This window comes from Rhineura floridana, chromosome 2 (genome assembly GCF_030035675.1).
Source record: "Rhineura floridana isolate rRhiFlo1 chromosome 2, rRhiFlo1.hap2, whole genome shotgun sequence".
Taxonomy (NCBI): domain Eukaryota; kingdom Metazoa; phylum Chordata; class Lepidosauria; order Squamata; family Rhineuridae; genus Rhineura; species Rhineura floridana.
This window is the reverse complement of record NC_084481.1, coordinates 42,249,700-42,273,100: the sequence shown is the minus strand read 5'-3', so window position 1 is coordinate 42,273,100 and position 23,401 is coordinate 42,249,700. Positions and strand designations below refer to the sequence as shown.

The 23,401-nt window shown below is 41.1% G+C and overlaps 1 protein-coding gene across 9 annotated transcripts in view; it reads right to left on the bottom strand.

The window, feature by feature from the left end:
• GPR155 (G protein-coupled receptor 155) overlaps positions 1–18,251 on the bottom strand; it is a 53,237-nt gene extending 34,986 nt beyond the window's left edge. For 4 of the 9 annotated variants that reach the window (XM_061608444.1, XM_061608451.1, XM_061608452.1 and 1 more), the window contains exons 1-2: positions 17,011–17,642; positions 2,170–2,677 (exon numbers count right to left, since the gene is read on the bottom strand). In XM_061608444.1, the coding sequence (XP_061464428.1) occupies positions 2,170–2,641 (472 nt within the window). In that variant the 5' untranslated portion in view covers positions 2,642–2,677; positions 17,011–17,642. Of the gene's footprint in view, positions 1–2,169; positions 2,678–16,431; positions 16,597–17,010; positions 17,643–18,171 lie in introns of those variants that run through there. The other 5 variants (XM_061608448.1, XM_061608446.1, XM_061608447.1 and 2 more) reach the window with 5 other exon arrangements.
• Between the last annotated feature and the right edge of the window lie 5,150 nt (positions 18,252–23,401).

The window sequence follows — 23,401 nt, the reverse complement described above, 5'->3', positions numbered from 1 at the left end:
CACCACTACCTTCCCAATCATCTGCTCCCATCGGTGGTACATGCCCTGGTCTCCTCTCGCCTTGACTACTGTAATGCGCTCTACGTAGGGCTACCCTTGAAAACGGTCTGGAAGCTGCAACTGGTACAGAATGTGGCAGGGCGCCTGATTAAAGGCAGCCGCCGGTGAGATCACGTAACTCCAGTGCTCAAAGAGTTGCACTGGCTACCAGTTGCTTGCCGGGCCCAATTCAAGGTGTTGGTTTTGACCTTTAAATCCCTACACGGTTTCGGCCCAGCCTATCTGAAGGAGCGCCTCCAGCATCATCAGCTATGCCGCCTAACAAGATCGGCCTCAAAAGACCTTCTCTCTATCCCACCAGTCAAAACAGCTAGACTGGGGAGGACTAGAGAAAGGGCTTTTTCAATTGTGGCCCCCACCCTATGAAACTCCCTTCCAAATGATCTCCACCAGGCGCCCTCTACAATGAGTTTCCACTGGGCCGTGAAGACCTGGCTCTTCAGGCAGGCCTTTGGGGTGGGCTAAATTTTAACATCATTGCTTTTAGATTTTAATGTTATTGTATTGATGTGTGATTTTGTGCTATTTTGCTTATTTTGTATGTCGCCCAGAGTGACTGGTTAGCCAGCCAGATGGGCGACTAAGAAATCCAATAAATTTAATTTAATTTATTAAAATATTAATTTTATTTTGAAGCCGGAGTCGGAACCAGTACATTTCTACTGACTCCAACTCCACCCAAAATCGCTTCTGATTCCGACTCCAACTCCAGCTCCATAGCCCTGCTTAAATCCCATCAAAATCAACCAGGATTAAGTAATTAAACTGTGTCAAGGATTCCGCCATTGACTGAATACACAAAAAGGAGTCATTGCATGAACTGACCCCAAGGCAGAAAGAGATGTGCCTGTCCACTTTGGACATGGCCTCTTTTCACTGGATCAACCTTATTATCAACAATGCTAAATGCCCAATCCTGAGTTATCAACCAACAAGGGTTTACAATGAGGTACACCAACTTCTGCAACAGTGCAACAAAATATTGCAACACAACTGCAAAGACAGTGAATTGTATTCAAAGGTGCCCTTCCCTGTACAGAAAGGAATTTTTCCTGATGGAAGGTCTTTTTACACCTTGTGCTAGAGCAAGACACAAGAAAAATGAAACTAAGTCCCCATCTTCACTACACACTTAAAGCAGTATTATACTACTTTAAACAGTCATGACTTTCCCCAGAGAATCTTATGAACTATAATTGTTAAGGGTACAGTTCTCAGAGTGGTTTAACAAACAAAATCCCTCTTCTCAGGGAACTGTGGGAATAGTAGCTCTGTGAGGGTAATAGGGGCTCTCCTAACAACTCTCAATACCCTTAAACAAAGTACAATACCCAGGATTTAAGGGAGGGAAGCCATGACCGTTATAAAGACGTACAATACTGCTTTAAATGTATACTACAGATGGGGCCTTAATCCCAATATACTCTTCCACTTGTACAGCAAGTTGTACAGGCCAAGCAAATTCAAGCAGTTATACAATACTTGTACAGCATTCCTATTATATCACTGAGTAAACTTTCATATACGAATTTGCAGAACAGTGCTAACTGCCACTTTCTTTCTTGCTTGTGGTGGTGTGTTTGATTCTGATATCCAGTCTACTGTCTGCAATACAAAGCTAAAGATTGTTTCTTACCTATAGGATATCCTCCTGTTCATCCCCACTGGGATTATATAATCTGTCCATCTACAGATGGACATTGTGCTCATCTATCCCAGAAAGTAATGCAAGAAATGACAAGATAAAAATATTCTGCTGGATCAGTTTTTGGTGGCAAAGGAATAAAAAGGTTCTAATGTCGCCAAGGACTCTTTAGGCAGATTGAAAACATGCCTACCACTGAACAGTTCTGAGCGACACTAACAGACAGTTCAAATGTCAACCCCCAGAAGTCATATAAGTACCCCCAATTAAGTAAACATTGCAATACATGGATATGCTTCATTAATGCAGCACAACATGTTCTTTCTCAAATTCAAACACAAGATAGCGAATTAAATAGTACACATACCCTACTTTAATGGTGCAAAGAGGTACTATGCATTCCTAAGGCACAAAATGTTACAAAATATTGTCAACATAACAAAATATGTAAAATTGTTTCTTACCTATAGGATATCCCAGTGCAAAGTCATTGCTCTGAGTAGCAAAAATAGGGAAGAGTCCAGCTTTGCTAAACCGCCTCTCAGGAGTTGCTATCAACAATGTTAAAATGCAGACTAATAAAAACACAGATGCTTTGGCAACCAGGATGCTACACAGGAAGGACCAATTCACATTGGAAAAATTCAGTACAACCATGTTTTTAAACAATAAAGCAGGGAGTGCAAAGCAGGAGACAAAGTTTCCTAGTCCTTTGGCCTGAGTTGATGTGATTATGTTAACTCTTCCAGCTATATAGCCACAAAGGATTATGCCAAAGCATTGTAACAAGGCTGGAAAAAGTTTACTTATTGACATAGAGGGAGAATCGCTGGTTAAGTTCATCTGGTACCCAAATCGGCTTGAAAGAAGACTGGACATATTGGCTGAAGAAGAGAGATTCTTTGTGCTGACATACGTGTAAATATCCATATTCATTCACCACTTCGGAAAATGTAACTTATAGATTCTTATCTGTAAAACAAGAAAGGCAGTGTTAGTTATTATATCTTGCAGTGAGACAGAAAAGGGCTTTCACCATGGTGGCAAAATGTAACAAAAACAGGAACCCTAAAAAAGAATTGGAAGTAGGAGCAAAAAGGAATGGGGTAGACAAAAGAGTTATTATTTTATGATTAAAAGAAGAAGGAAGAGACAGCACATCTAAACGTTTAATCTTTATTTCTCTGGCTTTCCCAGCAAAGTCCGAAACGTGTTGGAAATAACAATAAATAATATATCTGACCCACTGCATTTTGCATCTACTTCCACTTCTCCATGGTGACACCTACTCTTTGGAATTACCTCCTCTCTGCAATACAAGCATTAGTGGTGGTGGACTTCTACCATTTACTAAAAACATATTTTTGCACAAGTGTTTCATGACCATTGATGCTATCTTTTAACAACCCTAATACTGTAATTGTGAAGTTTTTCCAACTCATACTTATGTCTTATTAGTATAGTTATATTTATTGTTGCAAACCATCCTGGGATTTATTTTATGAAAGGGGGCACAGAAATTATTTTAAACAAACAAATCTAAAAATATGTGTTACATTTGTATAGCACCCATCCAAGTAAGTTCTCTAAACAGTAAGAATACAAAAAACAACAAATAACATTCAAATCAAACTATTCTGAGTTGATGTTATGTTTCACTAAGTATTCTCACAAATCTGTAACCAAAAAACACTTCTGATTGTCAGCAGTATAGAGTCACAGCCTCTCTAGCATCAGTGTGTTGTATAAGATTCCAACAGTAATGTGAATCCTGACCAGAAAAAAGGATGGCAGCCATGATTAGTGTGCTGCCAAAGCTTTCTGTGGGTGGTGGTTGTTTTATTTTTGTTTTGTTTTATTTTATGTATGATATATTATTTTGGCTTTTAATTATGTTGTAAATTACTTGGAGATCTTCAGGTAGCAAGTGACTAATAAATCAAATAAATAAAATTAAGTGGGTCAGAATTACGTGCACATTTAAAAAATCCTGAAGATAGATAACTCAATTTCTGCACCAGAAAAAAATTGTTTGTCTAGATTTTATTAATGTTTAACACAAAAAACAGCAACCAAGATTTTCAAATGTTTGTTTTTTCTTGCTTTCCTATAATTGATCCTGTTCAGCAAGTTTTACAATTTCAGTTGTTTGCAGATTCTGAAGTTAAGAGATGTATTTAACTAAGTCCTACTCAGAGCAGACCCTTGAAATTAATGAACCTAATGAACTTCCCAGGAGGATTGCTCCGCCTGTGACTGCCTTTTGAGACGAGCTCCCGTCTCAGAGGAAGCTTTTTCAGTTTTAAAACCAGTCAGGTTTTTTTGACTGGGGAAAATTTTCTCCCAGGCAAGGGAGAAACGTAGAGATCATCCACGAAGCTTTGTTGTGTTTGTTGGGGACTGGAATTCATTAGGTTCGTCTATGAAAGAAGGTAGCCAGCAGCGTCGGACGGAACCAGGGATTACAAGCAAGCTCAAACTGATTAAGCGAGACTTTTTTCTTTCTTTAAAGAAAAACGTATTAACAGGCAAGCATCCTTCTGTCTATCCTTATCATTTTGTTATCGTTACAGTAAAAGAGATTTGTTAAAGGATCAGCAACAAAGAATCCCTGGGTGAGTTATAACTTTCTCTCATATACACGGAATTAAGGAGGAAGAAAATCGAAATAGCCTATCTTTGTTTTTTATTGCAAAAAGCTGGCATGGAATTGAGCATTTTAAAGATACAAACGGATGAGGGGCATCTAGTCTAAAGAGGAAATCTGATTTTATGACATTTGAGTATTAAGTGTCTGGGACTATTTTTTCTGATCTACTTTTTTTTTGACGAATCTGCTTATTCTCTATGCCACTAATTATTTGAATGCTGTGAACCAAATTTGTTTTGCACTTTTGGACACATAAGAGATAAGGTGGTTTGTGCTGTCTAGAGGGTGATGTCAGCAGGCTTTGAGGATTAACTCCTTTGTGACTGGAAAAAGAAATAAACTGTTCTTTGCTTGGGAATAGTTAAGAATGACAATCAAGAAGGTGGCTGAGACCCTGGATGTACAGGAAGGGGTTCTCTATCTAGATATGTTTCAGAAAATAATGAATGAGATTAAGCTGGTGAGACAGGAGTTGAGACAGAGCAGACAAGAGATGAAAAGTGAATTTGGCAAAATGAGACAGGAGCTGAAGGAAATTCAGGATTCTGTGAGAGGGGAGGTGGATGAGACCAAAGATTTGGCTGGACAAATAAAAGAAGATGAAAGAAAAATTAAAGGAAAGGTTCAAGCCCTGGAGATTGGAATAGATATATCAAATATGGACTTGGAAAAAGATTTGGATTTTATGGCTGTGATGGATCCTGGAGATAAATATTACTGTTTGGAATTCAGCGCTGTCCTTGAAGGAATTGGTGAAGAGATTAGAGATAAAGATATCAACGGTTCAAAAAAATTCCTGGATTGGAAGGATTTGATGGAACTTGAAATGGAGAAAGTTTACAGAATTAATTCCAGATGTGTGACAATGGAAAAACTCTCGGGAGATGTGCTGATGCATTCTGCGGAAAGGAGGAGCAGAGATGCAGCTTTACAACAACATTTCAGTGGTACATTCGGAATTGATGGCAAGGAAATATTTGTGATGAAAGAAATTCCTATCAGACTTTTATTATATGACTATGACTATGACAGCAAGATTATTATGGGTGCAAGGATGGAAGATGGAAGATGGAATTAACACTGAGAATGGCTATTGAAACTACTGGACCTAGCAGACTTGATGAGATGGATTAATTGACATGTTTATTTGGAGAAAAATCAATGGATATATTTCTCAAGGAGTGGAAGCCTCTCTTTGACTTTTTGCGGAAAGAATAAAGTGATGTTAACGAGATTTGATGATTAATTAAGATAATTACTGGAGGAAAGTGATTTTGTAATATATTAAGAGACAGGTTTGTTATATATTATAGACCTATAACTGATCTGCGACAAATCGGAAGTCAACATTTTATTTTATTGTATTAGTTATTAATTTGTTTTTTTGTTTTGTTTTGTTTTGTTCTGTTATGTTTTTTGAAACTTTGAATAAAAATTAATGAAAAAAAATTAATGAACCTAAGTCAGTCATATCTATTGGCTTCCATGGATCTATTCTGAATAGCTTTAGAATGGAATGTCATCCCAAATCACTGAAGTATGCTATTCTGAAGAATTAGAATTCAGGGGGAGGGGGAAACTGGGCTGTATCTGCAGTGGAAACCATACCATAATTTGTCATGTAATCACTGCACCACCAACATCATCATCAATTACCTGACCTTCACCCAAAGGTTCCATGGCAGGTTACAACAATTTTAAAATATAGCATTAAAAACAATTAAAAACAACCTGAAATCACAAAATAGGGTGGGTCCTAAAAATACACATCTCAGGTGTCAAAGGCCAAGGTAAATAGGCACATCTTCAGCATTCACCTAAAACTGCACAGTAGGGCCCCGCTTTACGGAGTTCTGCTTTACGGCACTTCGTTCATGCGGCGGTTTTAAGTTTACACCTTGTCCCGTTTTTGCGGCACTGGTTCCGTTTTTGCGGCGATTTCCCGTCCTCCCGCAGAGATGCAATTGATGGCACCCGATGCTGTGAGCGTGTCATCAGAGCTTCCTCCCACAGTTGGGCTGATGGGAGTTGTAGTAGAAGCAAGGAACGTTTCCAAGCTCTGAGCATTGGGCGCCATTTTGTCTACAGTAGTACTGTATTGTCGGTGCAGTGTGATTCAGCGTTACAGTATTGTAGTGCATTCAGCGTCTCTTCTCTGCATTCTGGCAATTTTACAAAAAGGTTAAGTACTGTACAGTACTGTATTACTGTATATTATACTCTGTATACTGTACTTATAAATATATACTGTATATATAAATAATATTTATTTATATTGTACAGTATACTGTACTCTATAAATATATACTGCATATATATATATAATTATGTAATTATATATAATAATATATAATTATAATTATAATAATTTATAATTTTACAATTTACAATACTGTATATATAGTAATATACTGTATATATATACAGTACTATACTGTAACATACGATACTGTAAAGTACTGTATATAATATACTGTACTGTATACAGTAAAATATACTGTATGCAGTACAGTACTGTACAAAATATATGCAGTACAGTACAGTAATATTTTTGTGTTAATTATAATGGCATCTCAATGTAGTGATAAAAAAAGAGACGTAAGCCTCTTTCTTTAGCTGCCAAGTTAGAAATGATAAAACTAAGTGAACAAGGCATGTCTATGGCTGAGATAGGCCGTCAGCTAGGTTTGGCTTGCCAAACAATTAGCACAGTTGTGAACAGTAAGGAGAAAGTGTTGAAGGAAATTAAAAGTGCCACACCAGTGAACACAACAGTTATAAGAAAACGTGATAGCCTTATTGCTGACATGGAAAAACTCTTAGTGGTGTGGACTGAAGATAAAACCAGTCACAATGTGCCTTTAAGCCGAGCCATCATCCAGGGCAAGGCCCTAAGTCTCTTCAATGCTATAAAGGCTGAGAGAGGCGAGGAAGCTGCTGAGGAAAGGTTTGAAGCTAGCAGAGGCTGGTTTAACAGGTTTAAGGAAAGAAGCCATCTCCACAACATCAAAGTGCAGGGTGAAGCAGCTAGTGCTGATGCAGAAGCTGCAGAAAGGTATCCACATGAGCTTGCAAAGATCATAGAAGATGGTGGATATACTAAGCAGCAGATTTTCAACGTGGACAAAACTGGCCTTCTTCCCACCATGCATCATTTTATACACCTCTATCATGTCCCTCCATACTCATATTTTTTCTAAGCTCCAAAGCTCCAAATGTTGTAAACTTTTCTGACAGGGAATGATTTCAACCCCTTGACCATTTTGGTTGCTCCTTACGGCACCTTTGTCATCTCTACAACATCCACTGTGAGGTATGGTGGGTGATCAGAATAGGCCTTATGATATTGGCAATTTATTTTAGATTATTTCTGAATAATCCCCAACATGTTATTTGCTTTTTTATATAGCAATAGCATTTTTGGTCAACTTTTTCATCGAGCTATCAACTACAACTGTAAGATCCTTTTCTTTGTTAATCATTGCCAGGTCAGTCATTACCCCATTAGTGTATATGTTTAACCCAAGGTGCATCACTTGCTACTTGCTATAATTGAATTGCACTTCCCATTTTAATTCCCAATCCTTCAGCTTGGAAATCTTCATTATTCCACTCATTATTCCAGTCAACAGTAAAGTTGGTCACTGCACTGCTCTCCTTTCTCGTCAGATAATAAATACTGAGAAAGTTTTGAGTCTTTAGAAGTAAGAATTTTAAGGTGAAGAGGTTAATGAAGCCTCAAAAAGATATTTATAGCCAATTCATAAAAATATATGAATAGAAAATGTTCGTGACGTGGGAGGAAATGTATTATAACACCACAGATATTGTAATTAAGCAGATAACCCAAGGGTCTTCTTATTACAAAAAGAACATGATTTTCATATTGCCAGAAAAAAAACTTTTTAGTTTTAAAAATGTCTACAAGAGTTACATGGTTTGTCCCATTTTCCCTTCTCCTTCCCAGCAGAATGAAAGCTACTCTTCAAGATCTCCCCTTCCACTTGCCCCTATAATGCAAATATTGATGATTGGATTAATACTCTACATATACTGGAGTGGGGAAGAGGCCTTTATGAGCCCGAAATTGGTTTACCATCCATGTATATCAACATATTTGGACCCCAGTACATTTTTTTTTAAAGTCTTGGGGGTCCTTTCCTCTAAAATATTGCCTGCTGGTGCAATGCCAAGTGAAGCATAACTTTCTGTCACTCATATATTACAGGAGGGATCTTTTCTTTTTATAGGACATTAAAACAAGCGTACCTAGTTGTTAATTCACTAATAGGCAAAAAACCCTTGCGGTTTAAGAACGTACCTATAGCCCACAGATATTTCTATCAAACTTTAAAAAGCAGGGAAATTGGGCAGCTGTAGTGAATGCACCAGGGGAGCAGGAGACATGACCTCCTCTCTGAGATATTGGACTGCCCTACAAATTGGTCAAAATGCAAACACCATTTGGGTTGGTCTTTCACAATCCAATCCACTTCCTGTGTAGCTTGGAAGAATTTGGTAACATGTGCCTCTGAGCATATGGTGAGTGGTGGCAACACCTGTAATCAGCCCAAATAATAGAAACAAGACATGCTGTGCTGATCTTGTTTTAGAAGGGAGAAAGCAACATTATTAAGACAGTTGATATAGTTCAGATGGTCATTTTAAATATGTCTGATTTCCTTTGCAATTTTAGTGAAGTTTCCTTTTGTTTCTATTTCTGTGAATATGTGAAGTACAGTAACACTTTGCAAAATTTACGCTAAAGAACCTCCAAAAATAATTGTGGAATAATGGCACTGACTACAGGAATACCCTGCTATATGGACCTTCACTTTACAGACACTTGCGATTACGGACATACTTACAGTAGCACCATTCCCGTTTACTTACGCTCGCTTCGCAAGAACGGACACTTAACCTTTGGTTGTGACCTGTTCTTTCAGTGCGTGGGGGGTAGAAAGAGACACGATCGCGCGACCGCAAATCAGCTGGGAGGAGCGATCGCAATCAGCTGAGAGGCGCGGCAGCACAGCAGCAGAGGCAGCGCAGCGCAGCAGCAGAGGCTTTAGCATGGGGCTTTGAGGCTCCGCGTAAAGTAGAGGTGGCACAGTGGCGGTGCAAGTGAAAATAGGTAGTGCTTCATTTTAAGTACATTTTCGGTTTACGTACTCGCTCTGGACCCATTGCGTACATTAATGCGGGGTATTCCTGTATTCTGCAGAATAGTCTCCAGTGGACACCAGGAATGTCTCAGTTTGCACAAGATAAAATAGTGGGAGGTGAAATATATTCTACAAAATTCTAGGTGTGCTCTGTTTTTAATTGACCGTGCTCACATTGCCTTAAATGAAGTGGTTTAAACACAGCAGGCTGAAAACTTGCATCTTGGGCAGGCTATGTTTGTTTTTTCCAACAGCTAGAGTCATTCCTGAAGTAGCAACATATTGTAATCTGTCTGATTTTACATCAAACTGCAGTTTCAGATTCAACTGTTAATGTACCTAGAACAGAAATAGAACATAACCTCCAATTTGAAACAAAAAAGGCTATCTTCACCATCATATGACACTGACCAATAAAAAGACTTTGAAATAAAAATAAATTTGACACAAGTTTCTAGGATGAATGAGAGAAATAAAATTTTCTAGATTAGTTTCTCTGTAGAAACAATAGTAACACAGGAATGAAGCAAAGTAAGAAAAACACCAACATACAAAAATATAATTCTCCATCTTTGGACATGGCAGGTATTGCCACCACTCACCATATGCTCAGAGGCACGTTACCAAATTCTTCCAAGCTACACAGCAAATGGATTGGATTGTGAAAGACCAACCCAAATTGTGTTTGCATTTTGACCAATTTGTAAGGCAGTACAATGTCTCAGAGAGGTCAGGTCTCCTGCTCCCCTGGTGCATTCAATATAGCTGCCCAATTTCCCTGCTTTTTAAAGTTTGATAGAAATATCTGTGAGCTATAGGTACATTCTTAAACCGCAAAGATTTTTTTTACTATTAGTGAATTTCTCTGTTTTTTAATCCGGGAGGTAAGAAATGGGATCCTCTGCAAGCTTGTCAAGAATTGATTGATCATTTGCATACTTACTGAGTTCAATGGGATTTACTCCCCTGCAATCATGCTTATAATAGGTGAAACTGACCACAGGGAATGGGGAGGGGAGGAGCAGGGAAGGGAGGAGGGGGAGGGGAGCAGGCAGGAGGGGGAGAGGAGGAGGACAGGTTTGATCATTTGCATGCTTATTGAGTTCAGTGGGATTTACTCCTGTGCAATCATGCTTAGGATAGGTAAAACTAACCGGGGGGAGAGAAGGATGGCTGGAGTGGGCAGGAAAGGAGGAAGAAGGAAGAGGGTTGGGGAGAAGGGAGAGAAGAGAGGAAGGAAAGTCATGTGTGATCATTTGCATGCTTATTGAGTTCAATGGTATTTACTCCTATGCAATCATGCTTAAGATAGGTAAAACTGACCATGGGGAGGGGATAGGAGGGAGGAGAAGGAAGGGTGGGTTTGATCAGTTGCATACTTTTTGAGTTCCATGGGATTTATTTCTGTGCAATCATGTTTGAAAATGGAAATGGACTGCCCTCAAGTCGATCCCGACTTATGGCGACCCTATGAATAGGGTTTTCATGGTAAACGGTATTCAGTGGCAGTTTTACCATTGTCTTCTTTTGAGGCTGAGAGGCAATGACTGGCCCAAGGTCACCCAGTGAGCTTCATGGCTTTGTGTGGATTTCAACCCTTGTCTCCCAGATCGTAGTCCAACCTGGGGAACTCACCTGGGAAAGGGGCAGGGAGGGGAGGAGGAGGGGGAGGAGATTGAATGGGTGGGTACTGGGCAGAGGGGAAGACCCTTTCCTTTTCAAAAGGAAAACATTGTGAACAGTATCATTCTTTTTCAGGCTTTCCCCCACCTTTTTATTCTACAGCAGGCACATGTAGCCTCTCACCCACATTTAAACCAAAGCTGTCCCTGGCCACATCCACACCAGACCCTTATTTCACTTTAGATAGTCATGGCTTCTCCCAAAGAATCCTGGGAAGTGTAGTTAGTGAAAGGTGCTGAAAGGTGCTGAAAGGTGCTAGGAGATGTCCTGTTGCCCTCACAGAGCTTCAATCAGGGCGGCTGACTGTTAAACCACTCTGGCCACTGGAGCTCTGTCAGGAGAATAGCAGTCTCCTCTCAGCACCCTTCACAAACTACAGTTCCCCAGATTCTCTGAGGGAAGCCATGCATTTCTAGAACTTGCATTTCTAGTGAGCTCTGCTCATGAGGAAGTTCAAGGTCCATTCGAAACAGTATTTTCAATTTAACATTGCGGAATGTGAAAAATCCATGCTGGCTACAATATACAGCCACTCTCATGGCTGTATAATACTGTTCAAACACTAATTGTTACTTTTCTTAACTGTTACACATACAAAACCACTACTGTGTGTATTCCACCGCCCTCCCAAATATGAGTATTAAAGCAATGGCCCCATTCCCCACCATTACTCTTCTCTGCCATAACGGTTCAATCATAAGGGGCATTAAATTGCTCCCAAATATGCCTTATAAAACAGGAAATGAATATTATTCTCTCTAAGGTAATAGTCAATTCATGTGGTTGGACAGGATTGGAGCCAAAACTGAGGAACAAGGGAGAAGTACCACTTCGTTGGATGAACCCTAAAGTACGCATAACTATAAAACATTTTCAAAAATCTAAGGGGGCAATGCTTTCCCAAAGTGTATCAGCCCAATAGGGACTGAGTGTATTCAGTGGCTTCCAGGAGCCTCACAATGTTGAAAGCCAGTTGAAAAAGTAAACTGGAAAACCATGTGGCTGGATGGAGAGGGTGAATACAGCTTATATTGTGAAGGTGGGCACAGCTGGCTGGTACCCTGAACAGGAACACTCTTGTTAGGGGGTGGGGATACAGTGCAGGTGTCATTTGCTCCCTCTACTAGGGAATGCAAAGTAATAAGAGTGCCCAGCAGAAAACAAACCAGAACAAAATAAGGTAGTGGTTTCTACACATGTGGAGGGACCACCTACATACATTGAAGTACATCAGTTTGCACATTAAAATAAAGAGTAAATTATTGAATCTTAATTTGGGTAACTGTTCAAATATCAATCAGAAAAGTGAAACTAGGAACCCCAAAATATTACAGTAAGCCAAGTGCACAAAATTGAAATAGAACAAAAGTTTCTATAACAAAGGAATCTTCGCTGAGAAACATCTGCTTTACAGAGGAAGAAGCACTGATTGCAGTTAGTGGTTTCTAACTACACTGAAGTAAAATCTGTGTAGGAGGAAGCTAGATGTACTTTTTTTACCCTACTCAAGTGACAGGAGGGTTTTTTATGTAAGAAAATGAGACATAACTGGCACACTTCCTATTCTTGTAAACCAAGCAAAATCGCTACAAAAGTCATCTCGCCTTTTAAATCAGCAAGCAGGACTGGGCAAGACATTGAAACAAAATAAGTGAAGACATCTATTTATTTATACCCCACCCTTCCTTCCAGCAGGAGCCCAGGGCAGCATCTTAATTTTTGAGATAGGTAATAAAAGGAGTGGATGTAATCTCAACTTTTTATTAATCCAAAATTGTAATTAACAGTTCTTTCTCCACTGCTGTTGGTATGAAAATATTTATTATGTTGTTGTAGTTTTGTTACATGCCTTCAAGTCAATTTTGATTTATGGCAACCTATGAATCAGTGCCCTCCAATAGCATTTGTTATAAACCACCCTGCTCAGATCTTGTAAGTTCAGGTCTGTGGCTTCCTTTATGGAATCAATCCATCTCTTGTTTGGTCTTCCTCTTTTTCTACTCCCTTCTGTTTTTCCCAGCATTATTGTCTTTTCTAGTGAATCATGTCTTATTATGTATCCCACCCTTCCTCCCAGTAGGAGCCCAGGTCGGCATGTTAAGTATGATAACTGCAGTTTTGTCATTTTAGCTTCTAGTGACAGTTCTGGTTTAATTTGTTCTAACACCCAATCATTTGTATTTTTCACAGTCCATGATATGTGCAAAGCTCTCCTCCAACACCACATTTCAAATGAGTTGATTTTTCTCTTACCCACTTTACCAACTTTCACATCCATACATAGAGATCGGGAATACCATGGACTGAATGATCCTGATTTAAGTGTTCAGCGACACATCTTTGCATTTGAGGACTTTTTCTAGTTCTCCCATAGTTGCCCTACCCAGTCCTAGCCTTCTTCTGATTTCTTGACTCTTGTCTCCATTTTGGTTAACAATTGTGCCGAGGTATTGATAATCCTTGGCAAGTTCAATGTCCTCATTGTCAACTTTAAAGTTACATAAATCTTCTGTTGTCATTACTTTAGTCTTTTTGTCATTCAGCTATAGTCCTGCTTTTGTGCTTTCCTTTTTAACTTTCATCAGCATTCGTTTCAAATCATTACTGGTTTCTGCTAGTAGTATGGTATCGTCTGCATATCTAAAATTGATATTGCAATCCGTGCAATTTTCACACCTCCTTCATCTTGGTCCAATCCCATTTTCCAGATGATATGTTCTGAGCATAGATTAAACAAATAGGGTGACAAAATATAACCCTGTCTCACACCCTTTCCAATTGGGAACCAATCAGTTTCACCATAATCTGTCCTTACAGTATTGTCCAAAGTACAGGTTGCACATCAAGACAATCAGATGCTGTGGCACCCCTATTTCTTTTAAAGCACTGCATGGTTTTTCATCTATCCAGTCAAAGGTTTGCTGTAATCTATAAAGCACAGGGCGATTTCCTTCTGAAATTCCTTGCTCCATTCCATTATCCAACTTATGTTTGTGATATGGTCTCTGGTGCCTCTTTTCTTTCTAAATCCAGCTTGGACATCTGGCATTTCTTGCTCAATATATTCGTAGTAGAATCTTGAGCATTACTTTACTTGCATGGGATATTAAGGCAATAGTTTGCTAATTACTGCATTCCCTGGAATTCCCTTTCTTTGGAATTGGGACATACATTGAAAGCTTCCAGTCTGTGGCCCATTGTTTAATTTTCCATATTTGTTGGCAAATTTTTGTCAAACTTTGGACAGATTTAGTCTCAGTAGCTTGTAGCAATTCTACTGGTATGCCGTCTGTTCCTGGTGATTTGTTTCTTCCAAGTATTTTGAGAGCAGCTTTCACCTCACATTGTAAAATTTCTGGTTCTTCATCATATGATTCCTCCATAAATGAATCTGTCATCCTTGCATCTCTTTTATAGAGTTCTTCAGTGTATTGCTTCCACCTTCCTTTTATTTCATCTTGGTCAGTCCGTGTGTTCCCCTATTGATTATTCAACATCCCTACTCTTGGTTTAAATGTCCCTTTCATTTCTCTAATCTTTTGGAATAGGTCTCTTGTCTTACCCTTTTTGTTGTCCTCTTGTTGGACTACAATCTGGGAGACCAGATCTGGGAAATCCCCACACAGCCATGAAGCTCACTGGGTGATCTTGGTCCAGTCACTGCCTCTCAGCATCAGAGGAAGGCAATGGTAAACCCCCTCTGAATACCGCTTACCATGAAAACCCTATTCATAGGGTCGCCATAAGTCAGAATCGACTTGAAGGCTGTCCATTTTTTCTATTTCTATACAACAACTATTGTAATAGTTCTCTTTGTCCCTATGTATTAGTCACTTTATTGTTTCATTTAGGGTTCTAACCATGTTTTTATGCCTTCTTTCTCTCTTTAACCATTTGAAGACATAATATAAAATATTTATGGAAAGCCTGAAGATAGACTCACAATTATAAAAATGATTATACATCCCAGATGGTAATGATCCTTTTTAGATCCTCGGCCCATACACGAACAGCAGAGGCAAACGTCAGAGAAGTTACTCCTTGCTGAGATCCCCAAAATCACTTATTAGCATATGAATACATCCCTCAGGAAAGCTGAGCAGCCTTAAGGTTGATCTTGTTACAAATGCTAGCCCTGTGTAAACATCTCTCAGTTCCTTACCAATTCTGTTGACAAAGCAAAGGTCTGACTTGTCCATTTTCATTCATTAAGTCTTATGTTTCTAAAGTCCTAGGGCAGAGACACACTCACTAATCCGTTGGTTCCAGTGTGTCTCTACCTCTTTTTTGAAAATGGACGCACATGGCGCAAGTCAAACCCCACCTCTTTTTACTGTAATACCTGGTGGGATCAGCCTTTTGCAACCCCTCCCCCAAAAATATCTACTTTGCCATCTGAGAATGTAGGCTGAACTGAACTGGGCTTACACAGCAACCATCCTAAAGAGATTTGCCTGTTCTGTGTGCTGCATCCAAATATTGCCAATGAACCAGATGGCGATACAGTATGTTGCAAAACTCACAAATGGTCCTACTGATGATCAAGCATGCAAGTCTTACTAAAAGCATGCCACACTAATAAAAAAAATATTTCACCTAAATATCTGAACAGAAGTGTAATACCACAATCCTATAGATATTATTTGTAGGACTGTTACCTAATTAAGAAACCACATATGAATTTTAGTTGGTGGCTTGATTAAATCTGCACAAGCCAAAAAGAAAGAAAAGTTTTAAAGATACACATCCTTCATTTTTATTTTTTATTTGATGCACACACACACACACGCACACATCACTTCAAGCATTACCTCAGAAGATGTTCTCTCACTCACACAAAATGATTCTTAAGGTCAGACTTATCTGCATTTTACACACATGCTTGTGTCGAAAACATTTTAACACATGAAAACATTGGTTTAAGATTAAGTAAATGCTGCAGCTCCAGTTATTTGGACATATATGATCAACTGATTTTATTGGAAGTTTAGTTAGCGATGTTAGGACTAAAGCTGAAAATACAACCCAGAGATGGTTAAATACCTAACAAAACAACTGCAAAATCAGTTGCTCTAGTTTCAGTAAGAATTGGGAGCATCTAACTTTCTTTGGACTGTGCCCATTACTGATTTTACTTTCAGAAAACTCATGTTTTCCCTCGTTTGTAAATGGGAGATCCAACATTCACTATAACTTTTCTGGAATTTATATAAAACTAAGTAACAAACCTCCAGCTGTGTTGCCTTTTGCAATATGTTATTTAAAAGAACTTAGCTTGGAGCCAGTTCTTATCAACTGTAGATAAACTGATTTAAATGAAAGCCATACAACTGTCTTCTAACTGCGACTCAAGAAGAGAAACACTCGACTTCGCTTATCCGGTTTGCAACGCGTGAGGAGACAGGCGAGCAGACAACACACAACGGGGCTGGGATTACTGATTAAATACAAAGTCACCCCGCCCCCGCCAATTCGCCAGAGGCAACCTGCATCAGAAGCATTTACAGAACCCTGAAAGGCCCACCACAGCCAATGGGATCCAGTTAACAAAAGAGGAGAATTTATTGGTGGATAGTTTGAGTGGCGGTGACCCTAAAGCGACGTCGGGATTACAGCTAAACCTGAAGGAAAACTACTAAAAGCAAATCCAGCACTCGTACGAAGAGCACAGAGAAAGTGATCCGACACTGCGGTACACCCACAACAGCCGTTCACGCCACCGGGGAACGGTCACTCTCGTACAGCCATACACCCAAACAACGCCTCCCATACCCCGCTAGGTACGGGGTCTACACAAAATTCATCACCTGACAAACGCAAAGCCATACTCCCAAACCAGGCGGCCGCAAAAAGAGGCAGAAGGACGGGAACTCCCGCTTCACGTGCCTGCTCTTCGGGGTTGCTTCACTTTCGGAGGCCTCGTTGGATTTTTTTTTCAGCCCCGACGCTTCGCACGCGGCTCTGTCTCCAGCCCACCCAAGCGCTCTCCATATTTCCCCGCAACACCAGCAGTAGTAATACTAGAGTAGGAGCAGCAGCCAGCTTCGCAAGGTGAACTAGGCGCGGCGTGAAGTCTCCTCAAACTGCTCCCTCCGCCTTCAGCTGTTTTGAAGGTGTCTCGAGAAGCGGGAGAGGAAGGGAGAGAACGCCTCGCCCTCGTTTACCTGCCTTCGCCCTACGGGGGCTACAGCAATGGCAGGAAAAGCAAGGCTGGCATCCCGGGCCCTCAGCGCCGCTGTCGCCCGGCCGCCAGGAGCCGAGCGCGTGGGGACTGAACCTGCGGCGCGTGAGGTCACCGCAGAGGCGGGACTGGCTGGCAAAACCCGCCCCAGATTGAAGTTGCGAAAGCCTGCTAAGATGGCGGCGGCAAAAGCGGTGTCCAAACAAGGTCTTTGGGAATCTGGACGCACCGCAGCTATTCACCTCCCTCTCGCTGCACAGGCGCCGTCCTTCCCTCTTATAACAGACCTGTTTAGAGTCCCAACCAGTGACTCTTCGCTTGGACGTAGCTCCTACTTAGTACGGTTGTGGTAGGATTGCTGCCTTAGGCTAAATGCGCTTTTCCGGGAAATAAGCCCGCATTGAATTTAGTACCACTTCTTACTAGAGAGGCAAAGTTAATCTTGTGCATGGAGAGATTTTGTGTTACTGCTTCACTTTCCTCTTATTTACCCTTTCCTGTATTTTTCCCCTCCCATAATCATTTTTTCTTCTTACCTTGTAGCCTGCCGTTTTTTAAAAAATAGTTCGCCTATTAACTACTGGGTTGGGAGGGGGAAGTCGATGGGTGAGGGGAATTATACGAGCATATGTTCCAACAGCCCTCATTCATCAGAGACAACCGTTATTTTCCGACACCTGAGTGTTACATCATTGTCCCTAATTTCAACTTATTGGGGACGCTGTTTTTTTAAAAAAACTTTTGTTCTTCTGCTACAATTTCAGGTCTCTGGGATTTAGAGACGAACCTGCTACAAAGGCGGAGGTGCACAGGATGAAAGAAGTGGACTCTACGTCATCTCGTTACGCTGGAACAGGGATGAAGGAAGGACACCCCTTTCCCAGCACCCCAAGGGCTGCTACTAATTGAGAAGGGGGCGGGATTGCCTTTCTCTTCTCTGCCAATCCAACGTAGTAGCCCATATAGGAGGCTGACCCTCATTCACTCAGTGTACCATAGCTAACATAAGCTTTGTTGTTATGTGTCTCCAAGTCGACTACGACTTATGGCGACCCTACAAATCAGTGACCTCCAAGAGCATCTGTCATGAAGCACCCTGTTCAGATCTTGTAAGTTCAGGTCTGTGGCTTCCTTTATGGAATCAATCCATCTCTTGTTTGGCCTTCCTCTTTTTCTACTTCCTTCTGTTTTTCCAAGCATTATTATCTTTTCTAATGAATCATGTCTTCTCATTATGTGTCCAAAGTAGAATAACCTCAGTTTCATCATTTTAGCTTCTAGTGATAGTTCTGGTTTAATTTGTTCTAACACCCAATTATTTGTCTTTTTTGCAGTCCATGGAATCCGCAAAGCTCTCCTCCAACACCACATTTCAAATGCGTTGATTTTTCTCTTATCAGCTTTTTTCACTGTCCAACTTTCACATCCATACAGAGATCGGGAATACCATGGTCTGAATGATCCTGACTTTAGTGTTCAGTGATACATCTTTGCATTTGAGGACCTTTTCTGGTTCTCTCACAGCTGCCCTCCCCAGTCCGAGCCTTCTTCTGATTTCTTGACTATAGTCTCCATTTTGGTTAATGATTGTGCCAAGGTATTGATAATCCTTGACAAGTTCAGTATCCTCATTGTCAACTGTAAAGTTGCATAAATCTTCTGTTGTCATTACTTTAGTCTTATTGGCGTTCAGCTGTAGTCCTGCTTTTGTGCTTTCCTCTTTAACTTTCATCAGCATTCGTTTCAAATCATTACTGGTTTCTGCTAGTAGTATGGTATCGACTGCATATCTTAAATTATTGGTATTTCTCCCTCCAATTTTCACACCTTCTTCTTGGTCCAATCCTGTTTTCCGTATGATATGTTCTGCGTATAGATTAAACAAATAGGGTGATAAAACACACCCCTGTCTCCAGAGCTTGGAAGTAACTAGTTAGAAATAACGAGTTACTTATAATTTGTTACTATTTTGCATAACGAGTGGGTAACTTCGTTACATTTTGTATGTAACAACGAGTGGTAATTTCATTACTTTTGAGCTGCAAATGTAACTTTTTTGCGTTACATTTGGACGTTACTGGGGGGAAAGCAGGGGAAATCATCTGCTGCTGTGATTGGTGGAATGGTGGAGGAAAGATATGTGCCTCAAACTGGGCTTCTGCGCTGTTTAGCTCTTCCCTCGTGCTCTATGGAGGCATGAGGGAGGAAGTGGAGAGTCAGACAGCGCTGGAGGACAAGGAGGAGTAGAAGGCAGAAGCAGCAGAATGGAAGTGAAGAGCTGTGGAGGTGAGTGTATGTGTTACCCTTTCCAGCCTACTCTCCCTGCCCCCCCACTCGTCCTGCCTCCCTCAGTCTGCTCGCCCATCCCCTCTGCTATTCTTGGCACCCCCTGATTGTCCTTGCATCTCCTCTGCTTGTCCTTGCACCCCCTCCGCTTGTCCTTGCACCCCCTCCGCTTGTCCTTGCACCCTCTTTGCACCCCTCCGCTTGTCCTTGCACCCTCTTTGCACCCCTCCGCTTGTCCTTGCACCCTCTTTGCATCCCCTCTGCTTGTCCTTGCACCCTCTTTGCATCCCCTCCGCTTGTCCTTGCACCCTCTTTGCATCCCCTCTGCTTGTCCTTGCACCCTCTTTGCACCCCCTCTGCTTGCCCTTGCACCCTCTTTGCATCCCCTCCGCTTGTCCTTGCACCCTCTTTGCATTCCCTCCGCTTGTCCTTGCACCCCCTCTGCATTCCCTCCGCTTGTCCTTGCACCCCCTCTGCATCTCCTCCGCTTGTCCTTGCACCCTCTCTGCATCCCCTCCGCTTGTCCTTGCACCCTCTCTGCATCCCCTCCGCTTGTCCTTGCACCCTCTTTGCATCTCCTCTGCTTGTCCTTGCACCCTCTTTGCATCTCCTCTGCTTGTCCTTGCACCCTCTTTGCATCTCCTCTGCTTGTCCTTGCACCCTCTTTGCATCTCCTCTGCTTGTCCTTGCACCCTCTTTGCATCCCCTCTGCTTGTCATTGCACCCCTCCAGAGAGGGTGAAAATTGGGAACTGGCAAGAGACTAGGAGGTAGGTGCAGTCTCATACTTCTGTTTGTGTGTTTTGCTTCAGTTATGTGCCTCTCATAGAGCGACTCTCACTAGGCAGCAAGAGATGACTACCCCAAGCAACTAATTTGGGGCACCATGCAACAAATTATTGGCTATTTTAATTTTTGGTTGTTGTATATTTACTGTCAGGAAGAGGTACTTGTGAGATTTTCTGCCTCAAATGCCAACATAACTTTTCAAGCTATGGTACTATGACCTTGACTTGGGGGCAGGGCACCATTTGCTCTTCTGCTTGGGCTGCACCTGCTTGCAGTCATTTCACATACTGGACAACTAACATGGCTTTTGGGTGAAGGGCAAGAGAGAATAAGACTATTATCTCAAAAACAGTTGTGCTTGAGGAAAAGATGGCAAACATATGTAGAACTGAACTTTTCTGCAATAATATAGACATTTGCATAGGGTATTTTTTTTCTACTCATGGAATATTAAATCTTTAAGTCCTAAATCCTTTGTCATCCCCTCCCCCTTGTGCACACCCTTTACACTGTCTTTCTCCCTATGCATGTAGGTCAAAATGACAACTGGTGTAGTTTGGGAATTAACAGAATGAGAGCTGAATTACAACTCAAAAAAGAACTTCCCTGCTGGTGTCTGCTACTGATGTGGGGGGCATTTTGTTAGGGAGAAGTGATGAGAGGGGGTAATTTGCTGCTGAAACTTTTTATCTGAAACCCCTTCCCTGGCCACTTTCCCCTAGCTGATGGAGGTCAATAAGGAAAAATATAGGGCATTGCACTGGTAAAATGGCAGGCATGGAAAACAGCCCCTTCCATCTATCTCCTGCTTCACCTACCCAAATGCACCCCAGCAAATGCTTTGCACATCAGCACACATTTAGTTGGTTTTCTGGTATTTGCTGCTGAAAGTGTAGTTCCATGCTGGGTGCAGCTGGGATGTTCTGAGTTCATATCTTACCACAGCCATGAACTCACTTGATGACCTTCTGGCCATACCCACACCAGGCATTTATGCCACTTTAAACAGTCATGACTTCCCCCAAAGAATCCTGGCAAGTGTAGTTTGTGACGGGTGCTGAGTGTTATTAGGAGACTCCTATTCTCCCGACAGAGCTCCAATGTCCAGAGTGGTTTAACAGTCAACCCCTCTTCTCAGACAATTCTGTGACTGGAGTTCTGTGGGTGGAATTGGGGTCTCCTAACAACTCTCAGGACCCTTCACAAATTACACTTCCCAGGATTCTGAGATCATGACTGCTTAAAGTGGAATAAATGTCTGGTGTGGATGTAGCCTTAGTGAGTCATTTTTCTTTCCAGCCTGCCCATTAATCATATGGACATTAAAAAAATCTGGACTATTATAAAAGTTAGAATTTTATTTGAAACATCTTTCAACACTCAAAAAAGGACTGTCAGTCATTAGAGCAGTATGACAATGGAACCAATTACCTAGGGAAGTGGTGGGCTCTCCAACATTGGAAGCATTCAAGAGGCAGCTGGACAGCCACCTGTCAGGTGTGCTTTAACTTGGATTCCTGCATTGAGCATGGGTGTGGACTCGATGACCTTAAAGGTTCCTTCCAACTCTACTGTTCTATAATTTTCTGTTAGCTGAGACATCTCTCTCTCTCTCTCTCTCTCTCTCTCTCTCTCTCTCTCTCTCTCTCTCTCTCTCTCTCTCTCTCTCTCTCTCTCTCTCACTCACTCACTCACTCACTCTCTCACTCTCTCTCTCTCTCACTCACTCACTCACTCACTCAGCAACTGAGCATTCCATAACAGAGCATGCTCAGTACTCATTTGGGCTGTTTTGGGAGTCATCCCCTTTCTGTTTTCTCTCTCACTTTTTTGTATTCTGCAGCACTTGGGGTTCCCTCTTGCCCACTAATACTCCTTATTATGTGTGGTATGGATGGTGATACCATGGCTACATAAGCAACAACACTTCCAGCCTGAGCTTCAGAAATAGAGGGAATGACACTCTGACCAGTTTAAGTGGTTAGTATTTAAATCTGATTGGAAACTGTTCAATTTGATACAAGGTGGCTATTAAGCATGACCTAAAAGCTGCAATTCCAAGCATACTTACTTGGAAGTAATTCCCATAGCAGTAAATAGGATTTACTTCTGGGAGTATAGAATCAATCCGTAAGAGTCTCCCAGTAGACACCATACATGTAAGCACATGGCTTTTCCCCAAGAATCTTGGGGACTGTAGTTTACTCCTCACAGAGCTACAATTCCCAGCACCCGTAACAAACTACAGTTCCCAGGATTCTTTTTTGGGGTGGTGGTGGAAATGTGCTTTAAATCTGTCATGTGTATGCAACTTTGGTGAGATAATAGCTGAAGGTAATCAGCCCAAAATGATAACAAATAATCAGTAGGCATTCCCAAAAGACATTCAAACAGTGGGTAAAAAAAAGTGAGAATTACAGAGGCAAACACAGAATGCAGTTAAGCAATAAAGTAATCCAAGAGAGAGGAGACAACTTTGTCTCTGCTCTCTCCCTCCTGAGCCATGAGGGCAACTCCCAAACCTGAGTGTTGTGCCTCCAAGTTAGTTAGAACTAGGTATGCCTTTCCTATCTACAATGTATTTCTATAAATAAAATAGCTTTTCTTATTTTACTAAGTCTTAAGTCTCAGTGATCTCAGTGCAGGGTAAAAGCCTGCCACTTAGGTAAACGCACACATTGGCACACACACATCTCAGACTGTTGACAATCTCTGCTAATATCTATACAAATTTACATCACCTGAACTCACATGATCTAGAGTTACCTTAGATTTTGCAACATTTGCAAATGAGAAGCAATAGGGTTTTATATTAGTTCTGATTGTCTATTGGGCTATCATAGGGTATGTATTTTTTGCCTTTTCTATGGCAAAAACTCCAACTTCAGTGGAATTTATGTGATGTGTTCTAATCTTTGAATTTGGCTAATGAATGCTTTATTC